The following is an 11,788-nucleotide window of genomic DNA, read 5'->3' on the forward strand; positions in this document are numbered from 1 at the left end:
TGTGAATTTTTGTAAGAAGTGCGGTGATTGCGGTGAACGCGGTGAAAATAAATATTTCACCGCATTTCTTACAAAAATTCACCGTACAATTCACCACATTTATTACAAAAAATTCCCGTATCAACTTTTGTGGCAGAATAAGGTAAGAAATGCGGTGAAAGCGGTGAATGCGGTGAAAAAAATAATTCACCATATTTCACCGAATTTTTTTTTTCAAAAATTCACTGCATATGATTTCCAAAGTTTACTCAATCTGATTTAAATTCACGAGAAATTTTAATCTGTAATTGACAGTTGGCGCAGTGGATTAAGCAGTGGAAGCATGCAGGAGGTCAGAGGTTCGAACCCGTGTGGGGAAGGTTCTTTTTTTGTAAGAATACTGAGAACGCGGTGAAAATAAATAATTCACCGCGATTCACTACATTGACCGCAAAAACATGTAAGAAATACGCAGTGAAAATTATTTTTTTCACCGCATTTCTTACAAAAAGTCACCGCCAAAGCTCGACCCGGGTATAATCCACTGCGGGACTCCTCTTCGTAGAGAGAAATAACATCATTTTTTTGTAAACTTGTGAAAGGATTTATCCGTAACTTTTTCAAATGTACAAAAATAGATTTGGTTGACTCGCGGAAAAAGCCTTTCTTGACGTATGAAAAGAAATAGTCAACTTGTGATAGGAAAGCTGTCTAGACTAAAACTAGGGTTTTCTATTTTACGTCAGGAACACTCCAATCACCCTAACTTTATAAACGTTTTTATAAACGTTTTCTTGATGCTAAAACGATATTATAGAGGAAAACTAGTTCAAGCACAATTAAACGACGAAAAAATGATCAAAAAAACGACGATTTCTTTTAAAAAAAACGACGTAAGAAACGACAAAAAAAAAAACGACGAAAAAACGAACAAAAAACGACTATTTCATTTGAAAAAATGACGTAAGAAACGGCAAAAAATGACGAAGAAACGACCATTTCTTACATTTAAAAGACGACTTAAACGACGGAAACTAATGAAAACGAAGAAAATGACGACAAAACGACGAAAACGACAATTTCTTACAAAAAGATTGTCGTTTTTTCGTCGTTGTCCTCAACACGGGCTGACTAGGGCAAAAATAAGGCCGTGATCTCCTTACATCAATCCCGTGCCCTTGCGGCTCAAGTTTCTTCTTGCAGTAATCCAGAGAGGAGATTGGAAGTCATTGCTTCCTTAATTTACAAGACTTAGAAAAAAAACGGGTTCTTTTTTTAAAAAATGGGCGCTTTTATATGATTGTATTGCAATGCAAAGGCCGTATATACAGAAAACTTAGTGACACCAACATTTGAAGAAAGTTTGAAAGACAGTTTTCACTCATAAATCCAACAGTGGTCACTCGACTGCCAATTATTCAACTCATGGTCTCCAAACCACAATGAGATCTCTCTCTGAGCGGTGGACTCTGAATCACTGCCATGGATAATGTTCCTTCCAATTTGGATGGAATAATCACCTCTTATAGTCCCTGGCGAACTCTCCAATGGATTGGTTTCTCCTACCATTCTGCGGGCCTGTTTTACTACATCGTCGCCTAAAAAACAATCCCAAGTTTCATCAGGTTGCGCTGAATGCCCAAATTCAATGGTTAATGCGATGAAAGTAGTCGATTATATTGTAAAAAAATATGGTGGAGAAGTCATCGGTAATTTTTGGTTAGAATTTAAATCAATTGGTAAACTGTTCACAGCACTTTTTGCATTTTTAAAGGACTGGAAACGAAGTGCAACAAAGCATTTATTGGCAACATAATTTGCAATTTCTGGCAACATTTTTTCGTCATTAAAAATCTTTCCGAGTTTGATCATCTTCAGCTATGCTGGGAGAGACAATTTTTTTGCCCCCATGTTAAAGATTAATAGTTACGAAACAAAATTACTTTTTTGAAAGTCCTCCATTGATTCCTAACTTTTTGCTATTTCGTGCCAAATTACTTACAGGTTGTTTCAGCAATCAAATATCTCAAAAACCAACTTTCGATTTATTTTTTGAACTAGTTTTTAGTTATGAGATTGATCATTCGTGTCTAGGAGCAATACCCAGAAAAGGGACAATTTTTGCCAAAATTGAGAAATTTTGAACTAAAAAGTATTTTAGTTTTTGCCCATTTTTTCCAATGAATTTTAGGAAAACTTTGGAAAAATCTGGAAAGCAATCATTTCAACAAAAAAAGGCGAACAAGGAGGATCGGTAATATGTGTCCGCACATAAAGTTCCAAGCGAAGATAAAAGTAGCATATTCAAGTACTGAAAAGATTGCATTTAAAATTGGTAATTGAAACAAGACTTCAGTTAATATTATATTGAATGAAAATGATATAATACCGCTTGGCTACAAGTTGTTGATAACATCGGAAAAAACCAATCATTTGAAATTTTAGATCTTGTGTTGATCAAAAAGTTATCAAGCACGGCCAAATTTTCCACATCTCCAAAATTAACTTTTTACTAATGTGAAATCCCATATGAACAGGAAACAAAATCAGAGATATTATTTTTATACCGAGATTTGATGACTTTAAAACTAACATGACATCACGTTTTCTGCTAAAATGACTGCTAGCAAATGTTTTTTTAGAGACGTCTGATGCATTTCATGTTTGATTGGTGATGTTTTTACCATTACTTGTGGTAACATCTAAGATAGAGAAACTAATGAATTTGTGGAGAAAAAGGTCATTTTACAATATAAACGAAACAAATTCTTGCAACCTCCTCTTGCCTATCTTAAAAGTGTCTCTTAGTTCAATAGGAAAACAAAAAAATACATCTTATCAACAAAAAAGAGACTCGCTTGTTTTTTAAACTTTTTGTTTAAAAATTTGACTTGCAAAAACTTACAGATGAGCAAAGGTGCTGTTACAAACCTACCCAGGTTCTTTGTCAATGTTTATCGTTTTATTCAATGGGAAAACTTTCATGCCCTATCGATGATAAAACACGTTGAGGTGAGTTTTGATTACGGCTACAGTTGTTGACTTTTTCCACAAAAGTACGTTTAGTTGATGGTAATCACTTAAGTTTTGTATTGGATTTGTATCAACAATCAGTCAAAAAATTTTGGATGTGGCATCCCGTCAATTGAAAAAAAAATCAAAGTATTAGAAACCATTGACGTGTTCTTCATAAGCAGAGAGCTAAGTTTATTAATACTTTTCCAATTTTTATCACCCAACTGAGAAAACTTCTAGTTTTGTTTTCGATCTATTTTGATACCATGAACTCGTAGAGAATGCAACTGATCATATTTCTGTATTCACAAAATTGTTTTTTTTCAGCATCTAATTATATTTTTGATGTGATGGAAAATACAGATTCTGGCGTGTTTTTTTTGGAAGCTTATGAACTGTCCTGACCTTAGCTGAAAAACGCACAAAAACGACTGTGAGAGTGAAATAATTGATAAACTTGGAATGAAATTGCAATTTGACTGAGTGAAAAGGCACGAAAAGGGGGAAATTTTTTTGGCTAACTTATTTTTCTTGAGAAAATTTCATTTCCAAAATAGATTCTGTTTTTCAGGAACGTTTCCTCATTTGGTAAAAATTTTACATTTTTTTCCTTTAATAGTTGTTTTAGCATCGTGATCTGAAAACTTTCTATTGATAAATACAGGAGTAGAATAAATTACATTTTTGAATTATATTTGAATCATTTTTTGGGATCTTTTGGTTATAGGCTATCTAGTGGCTCCATGCCAGTGAAACCGTAGAGAGACCAGCTAAGTCTTACACTATAGTTAAAAGTCTTTTGAGAAAAATGTGAGTCGAGCTAAAGTAAAGCATGACATAAAGTCCATCCAGCGTCTTTTCATAGCTGAAATGAGTCGAATATGGACTGTTCATACAACATTTTGGTTGAGCATTGTCCTTTCATAAGTCTGTACCTAGGCTTGGGTATTTCTACTGTTTTCAATTGAGCAATTAAAACATAGTCGGGCTGGGAATTTTCGATCGAAATTTTCAGTCTTCTGTTTAAAACAAGATTGAAGTCATACCCTCCCAGACAGTTGCCACAATGGGTCCACTCAGCATATAGCCAATCAAATCTTCGAAAAACGGTTTCGAGCTCAAGTCGTTGTAGTGTTCCTCTAGTAGGCTTCTTACAGGTGAAATCATTTTCAAGGCAACCAGCTTGTATCCTCGTTTTTCAAATCTGGCAATGATCTCGCCCACAAGCTTCCGTTGAACTCCATCGGGTTTTATAGCCACAAAGGTGCGCTCTTTATCGTGGGGGGCTTCAGTTGCGTCTGCCTTTAATTAAACCAGCAAGCTGCTCTTAGGATACGCCTTAACTGTCAAAAATTATCATACGCTGTGCATTTTTGTTGTTTATGCCATACGGCAAATGAATAGTTAGCTATTTGTTCTGGCTTAATTTTCAGAGTGACAGTTTAGAGTCTTTTGAACTCGTAGCTTTACAACCAATATTTTTTCTTGTTAGGTGTAATTTTGAGTAATGTGTTTATATTGTTTGTCATGGAATAATTATAAACCGTCTTAATTAGTTAAGCGTTTTTAAGATGTTCAACTGATGACTAGAATGTTAACACAGCTGGAATATATTAACTGGGTTGTCTTCGTTCGTCTCTTTGTTCAATGCTTTGTGGCTCGATACATCAGCGCCCTCTTTATCTGAGCCCTTCATTCTAAAGTAGCCCATGCACAAATTGGTAAATTTATGCCAAATTTTCAAGATTTCACATAAATGATATTGAATCAAGATAGTGACATTGACATAAATGATATTGATAATGATATAAGATTTTAGTTGTTGCTCTAATCAAATACTGCGCTTGAAAATGAAGCCATCAAATGCATCCATTTTCAGTTCTCAAACATCGTGTGTTGTTTTCTCATGTGTACACAGAGTCACATTTGAGGAAAACGAACTAAAAGGCGTTGAGATAAATTGGGCTTTGAGTAAAAGCCCACCCCCCCTGCGCTCCTTGGTGCAAATTGTTTTCAACCACAAAGTGCGCGTGGCATATTTCTTATATAGTGATTTGTTCCCCAGTGAAATGAAACTTGATAGCCTTGATAAGAAACATACTTAATCTTGGAAAATCTTACCAAGATCTTGCCATGTTACATGGCAAGATAATATCAAGATATGTATAAACTTGTATGATCTTTGCATGGCTATCAAGAAACAAGATCTTGGCAAGATTTCCAAGAAAGACTAACCATGACATGGCAAGAGATACCAAGTCGTAAAAATTAAAAAGCACCTTCAAACAAGATTTAGCACGAATTCATATGATTAAGCACGATTTATCAAGATTTATCAAGAATTATCAAGAATTATCAAGAATTATCAAGAATTGTCGGAAAATTCAGCTCCCGTTAGTTTATCAACCAACAATTGAGCCTACTTTTTCCAGTATAGTTAAATTTTTAAGTGGGTGCTAGCTCGGTATGTACATAGTACACACCTTATACAGGACCGCCATCGGAAAGGCCCCCACTAAAATCCCATAAAAACATCTTTTTTATAACAAAAATGTTCGTCGGTAAATTTCAAAATTTCAAAAACGCCGGTAATACCGTGTAACAGTCATATATCAGCTTATTGTTCTCTAAGTATCTTAAAAAAATTAGAATCGAACACAAAATTTTTCAAAAATCGATTTTCTCTTGAAATGCCAAATTTTTGAATTTCCACATTCTGAGAGAGTTCTTAAACAATTTGCTACTGGTACCAATAGTACAAGCCAGGGAAGTATAAAAATACCGGAAAAAAGGAAAAATCTTACATCTACAACACCTCGAAAAATTGAAGACTTTTTACAGATTTTTTTGAGACCCAAAGAAAAGTTATCTGCTACAAGACCCAATATCCCAAAAATCTGGTTCTTTTGGAAACAAAGACGTCTAATAGTTATAACTAACTGGTCCCGAACGTCAGAGGGCCGCAAAAAAGACAACTTAAAGAGAAATTCAAAAAAAGAGGCTGGAATTTGGAAGAAAAAAACACCTAACTCTCCAAACTACGATATCACGAAAAAAAAAGAAACAATCCTCTTTTAAAACAGAACGGCCGTCCTGGTATACTTTGTCAATGCAGGATAGACCAATTAATAGTCAAATATAAGCTTATTTTTCCCTAGATGTCTAAAAAAAAGTTGAATCTAGCTTGAAACTTTTCAAATACAGATTTTCTCTTGAAAATTCAATCTTTCTTGGAATTTTTACATTCCGATAGAATTTTTAAGCAATTTGCTATTTTTATTAATGGTACAGACCAGAAAGGTATAAAAATCACGGAAAAATGAAAAAAAAAATCATCTAGAACACCTCGAAAAATTGAAGACTTCTTACAGATTTTTTTTTGAGACCCAAAGAAAAGTTATCTGCTACAAGACCCAAGTATACCAAAAATCTGGTTCTCCTTGGACAAAAAGACACTTACTAGTGATAGCTAACTGGTTCCAAACGTCAGAAAACAACGTGAAAAAGCGTTCGCGGCGCATTTGTGGGAGTAATTCTGGTGCACTTCGGCGTTCTAGGCCATGGCAAACCTTCATGGTGAGGTGGGAAAAAACTTCCGCCCTCACCATGAAGGTTACGATGTTTTGTGTGTTTTGACATAAAACAATATCCACATAACTCTGATGAAATCGTGAAAAAAGATAAATTGTTGAATTAACCCCATTATTTGATACAATTAGCTTCAACAACTTAAATAATGTCTAGAAAACACAAAACGCACGCCGAAAAAGTTGTTCAATTGCGCAAAACACCACTCAGCCATATAATTTGAGGAAAGACTTTGTTTTTCGGCATTCATCATTGAATAACAGTTCTAAAGAATTTTTCAGGAATATGACTAGCCATTCCATACGAGAACGTCTTAACAACAAAAGATAATGCCAATGATCACTCGTTTTGGTCAAAAATTAAATGAGGAAATCGAAAAAGCACAACGGAATAATTTTTTTCTGAATGATCCAAATTACCCCAAAAACAAGTTTATGCAGAAAAACTGATTTTTCTCTGGATTCCCAGTTCGTTTTTCCGCCACCTCATTCCGGGTTGCTTAGAAACAACGTTTTCTATATGTCAAGAATTATCAAGATCTTATCAAGTTTTGCCAAGAAAAGTTCTTGACATGTCTTGATAAGATCTTGTCAAGATCTTATCAAGGTGTTCCAAGAAATGTTTGTCTATCAAGATCTTGGCAAGATGTTTCAAGTTTTGCACGAGTTAACAAGATCTTGCATGTCATGGCAAGGTGTATCAAGTTTCGTTTCACTGGGTCAACATTGCTATGTGCTCTCCATAACGTAGTAACTACATAACTCCACAAACGGAAAAGATCCATGTTAACTGATTTTAATGGTTTGAATAGGTAATTTGCCCTGGTGCGAACCAAATTTTACAATTCACTGTATCTCTATTCTGAGTTGCTTCTTCCCACTTTTGATCATAGTTTTCTGTTTTCATTTTTTTAGAAATGCCTGTTGACGCAGTGATCTTAGTTTTATCTGGGTTTGCATACAACCCCTTCAATTTGAAAATATAACACTTACTTTGTTTTTGTTTTCTTCCTTTTCAGCCCCATAGCTAGTTTATGAGGTCTATAAATATGGTAGTAGAATGTTATTAGGCTTGGAATGCGTACTTTATTCATAAGTTCACGGGGTAATGCTGATACCGATCATGACTAATCAACAATATCTTAAGCTGGTGCTCTAGTGCATAAGAGACGATGACTTTTCAACGAATAAAGTTGTTAAATGTATTGTAATACACCTATTCTTTGTATTACATACCTATTCTTTATTGTCTAGGGAAGTTAGCGCCCTCAAACAATGTGAGTTTTGCATGATACTTCATGGTACGAATTGCATGGTACGAATCTCAAGTGGCACTAATATATAACTTCAAAATATTACCGAATGACTATAGGCGGCAGCATAATATAATCCATCCCTAAAGCAACAATGCATATCTTATAAGAATCTTCCGTAGTTAACGGATTAATGTTGTAGGACATAATAAGACAAGAAGGCTCGTTAATGTGCGTTTGAACATGATGTTCCGACCCGCACTCATCTAAATTTTTGACATAACTGTCAATCAAATGAAAAGATAATCAAAAATTGATCTTTGAGTTTAAAACAATCGTTACACAAACTACTAAATGAATTACATAATGCCATGCCTCATACACCGCTCCCGAGATCTCAAACCATTAATGAAACTACGGGAGACCAAAATAAACAACAAAATAAGGAAAAAGGAAAAATACCTTTATGCGACAGCGACAAGAATTCAACATCTAAACTTAAAAGCACCTATTAACAACGTCAAATTATAATCAGAAAATACCTTCCTTAACTACACAAATTTATATTTTGTTACTACTAAGCAGATGGCACTTTATATTAATGAGACTAGGTGACAAGTTGACCAAAAGAAGCAATAATTAGGAGAAATTCAAAAGTCAACCAGTATTTTTTAAACCAATTACTTACAAACGTCTTAAAAACCATTAGCATTTAACAACCAAATTCTCAAAAAATTTACAAAAAAGTCATTAGGGAACCATTAGAATCTGTCTTTGGTTGAACTAAGCCACAAAAATGGACTATGAATAAAAAAAAATTTTACAAACATTTTGCGAAAACACAAAGTATTGAATCCATTAAAATCTTTCGCTGTTATCTGAAAATTATGTTTTTTATTTCAAATGTTAATTAAACTATTTCAAATAATACCAACTGAAAAAAGTTTGTTCACTTGGGCCTCATTGGAAAATCATTGGGATCTGTTATAACGCGAACGTGCTTAAAGAAGAGAAAAAGGAATACAAATATTGACCACTTACAAAACTTTTAAGAAATGACATAATGTTCAACAGAAAAAACAGCAGTTACGACGTAATCTGAATAGTCAATTTAAAATTTGCACTACAGGGAAATGCATGGGGCCTCCCAATGATGAGAATTATATACAATTTGACAATTATAACAACAAAAACTAAAAGTTTATAAAAAGGTTTGAAAACAAAAATTATAAATTTAAGGGATTTCTGTTATGGGTAATTTCTTTCACTCAACACTCTGTTAGAAGTTTTTGAGACCTCTCAGCCCTTCACATCTGCGCAAAGAATAAAAACAGGCAAAAGCAGCAAATTGAAAAAAAGAGAAGTGTCGAAGCTATTAAAAACTGAACTATTGATTAAAAAAGTCTTCAATTTCAAGTACGTTTATAACAACAACGGATTTTGATCAATTAAAAGTGTTCTCTACGGCAATGAGAAGTGGCAATGATAGGATGATGTGATAAGATTTCGAAAGGATCCAGAAAAATTGTGGCATTCAAGTCACTAAGATAATAGTTAGAAGAAAAAAGCGTTAACCAGATTAATTTTGGTTGCAGCAGAAAAGAAGGGGTTCGGGTCAATATTCAGACGGACTTAGAGCTCACAGAAACATGGTTAAGATTGGTTAAGGTACAAAGAAATTTTTTCCCGAAATTTTTTTATAGTCTTAACAACCATTAGCTGTTTACTCAAATTAAACATAAGTTCACTCACTGCTCTGTAGGAATCCTATTGCACGTTTAGTCAACGGGTCTAGCTCATAGGACTACAGAAACTTCTCAAAATCTCAAAAAGAGAATTAAAATTTCAAAAAAGAAAATGAAGAAAAAGTTCATTCGGCATCATTTGAATGTAAATGACATTTGCCATGAACAGGATTTGAGAAGTGAGTAGTCTCTAAGTGACTTGAAAAATAACAAAAAGAAATGGTTTTTAAAATATCAGCTCCAACCAGAAATCGATTTTTTTTTCGATATTAAACTTCTCTATTAGACGAAAACTACATTTTACTGGCCTTTCGTCTGTTAGAAAGACAAGATTGTTTCTTTTGCAGCATAAAATGTATTTTTGAATTGATATTTTTATAGAAAAAAATCTTAATTTTAACAAAAGAGTGAATAAAATCATACCAATTATCAAGTGTTCACACAAAACTTTAAACCTCGATAACTCCTCGAAAAACACGAAATTCAAAATCTTTTTAATTTCAAACTCTACGCGGGACGAGTTTTTTAATGATATCACTCACATTTCTCTACGATGAATAGATCGCTCGGCCAAAATTGTCTGAGCAAAAAAACCCATTTGAGTATATAGTTCCTCCCCCCAAAAGTGGGGTCGGAACAAAAAATAGAGGATTTTACTCTAACCTTACAAGATCTTATAAGTTCTCTAAATTTCTTAAGATTTTACACATTGTGAGCTATGACTGTTTTTTATTTATTCTAAAAAATCATGTAGAATGTATATTGCAGATAAGCACCATAAAAGACATGAGAGCTTTCCGGTGCATCTATATTAAAAAGCGTATGCAACTCATTTGGATCTTCATTATATAAAACTACAGAATCCAGAAAACATTTTTGCGTCAGTGGTAAACATATGTTAACAGTATTGTATATTGTTTAAAATAGCTCGGAGAACAATTGTTTATTAACGTGTTATTAAAAAATGTGATATAGTAATTGTTTGATGTGCTGGTTTTTTGTGAGAGTTACTCTTCAAACAAACCATTGTTTGCAATTGACAAAATTTGAACAAGACTCAAGAAGAGACTATGGTTTAAAGCACAACGCTTACTACTGTTGTTGCGAATACAAATTGAAAATTAAAAACTGAAGGAACTAATATTGCAAGATCTTATACGATTCCTACCAATAGTTCAATTCTTATGCCAATAGTTGAATTGTAAAGCAAAAAAAAATTTTAGGGTCTTGAATGATAGCAAATCTTAGAAGAACTTTTAAGACTGACCATATGTGATGAATTTTTTAAGAAGTATCTTTTGTATTACATATTTTGTGTCTTGCAATATATTATAGGACTTGATCTGTCCTATAGAGTCTGGTAAGGTTTGAACTATAGCTAACTGTGCAAGAATTTATAACTATTGCCAAAAATAGACCTTCTACGTGTATCAAGAAGATGAATAATAGAAATTGTTGTGATGATTTTGTTGTGATAAGCTCCTATCGCTTCGTTGCTTCCACAACTTACTGTTCTTTGCTTATTTGTCTGAACGGAGTTGCTATGAAAAAGGCTACAGCAGAACTTTGCTATCAAAGAAACCATTTCTAAATATTTAGTGTTAAATAATTATTTTGTTAGTTCCTGAATCTCCTAATGAGCAGTAATTTTTAGTTTTCCTTCCCGTACCAACCCCCCCGAGCCCATCAGGCCCAATTCAGAGATTTTCCAGAGGCCAAGATTTGGCAGAGAGATACCAACACTTGGGTAGCGGAGCCAAGGCTTCAAGGTTTTTTCTGGGCAGGGCAAAACCAAAATCTTGGGTTTCTCTGAGTAGAGTTAAGGTAGACATGATAAAGAATTTTTGACCTAGCTTGCTTTGGAAAAAAGTTAGATTTTCAAATGTTTTTTTTCCGTTGTTTTTGCAAAATGTATTATTGAAATAAATATTTTTAAAGCTAGTCAAGGAGTTGTTCATATCGAGCGTTACTACAAATTGAAGTTCCCCTATATGCCTAAAATCCAATCCAATTGTTTTGCTTTGGGATGTTGTTTTATGTATATTTGTAATGTTTGGTATTGTTATGGTTTTTCTTAGCTATAGCTCTTCATTTCTCTTCAAAAGTGAGAATTTAATTTGTATTTTTAAGGACCTTTTTGGCCTTGAAAAGGTGACCATACCTTAACAAGAGCCACGAACATAGTTTTAATAGCATTCATAATCATAAT

The 11,788-nt window shown here is 33.7% G+C and overlaps 1 protein-coding gene across 1 annotated transcript; it reads right to left on the reverse strand.

The window, feature by feature from the left end:
- Positions 1–1,266: 1,266 nt before the first annotated feature.
- LOC142356240 (nucleoside diphosphate kinase-like) lies at positions 1,267–7,760 on the reverse strand. The gene is made up of 4 exons (XM_075408186.1): positions 7,575–7,760; positions 4,613–4,691; positions 4,041–4,296; positions 1,267–1,577 (listed from the first exon to the last, which is right to left on the reverse strand). The coding sequence occupies exons 1-4, from the start codon at positions 7,673–7,675 to the stop codon at positions 1,357–1,359; spliced, it is 657 nt and encodes a 218-aa protein (XP_075264301.1). The 5' UTR covers positions 7,676–7,760; the 3' UTR covers positions 1,267–1,356.
- Between the last annotated feature and the right edge of the window lie 4,028 nt (positions 7,761–11,788).

The sequence above is a fragment of the Convolutriloba macropyga genome, unplaced genomic scaffold, assembly GCF_964194025.1.
Source record: "Convolutriloba macropyga unplaced genomic scaffold, txConMacr16.3 SCAFFOLD_5922, whole genome shotgun sequence".
NCBI classification, from domain to species: domain Eukaryota; kingdom Metazoa; phylum Xenacoelomorpha; order Acoela; family Convolutidae; genus Convolutriloba; species Convolutriloba macropyga.

What these genes read in the sequence shown, in the direction of transcription:
- LOC142356240 (XM_075408186.1), bottom strand. Translation starts at nt 7,675, where the DNA reads ATGAATAAAGTACGCATTCCAAGCCTAATAACATTCTACTACCATATT. An exon ending in AGGAAGAAAACAAAAACAAA is followed by an intron (nt 4,692 to 7,574) that starts GTAAGTGTTATA and finishes GGGCTACTTTAG; the next exon opens with AATGAAGGGCTCAGATAAAG. An exon ending in AGACGAACGAAGACAACCCA is followed by an intron (nt 4,297 to 4,612) that starts GTTAATATATTC and finishes GTTTAATTAAAG; the next exon opens with GCAGACGCAACTGAAGCCCC.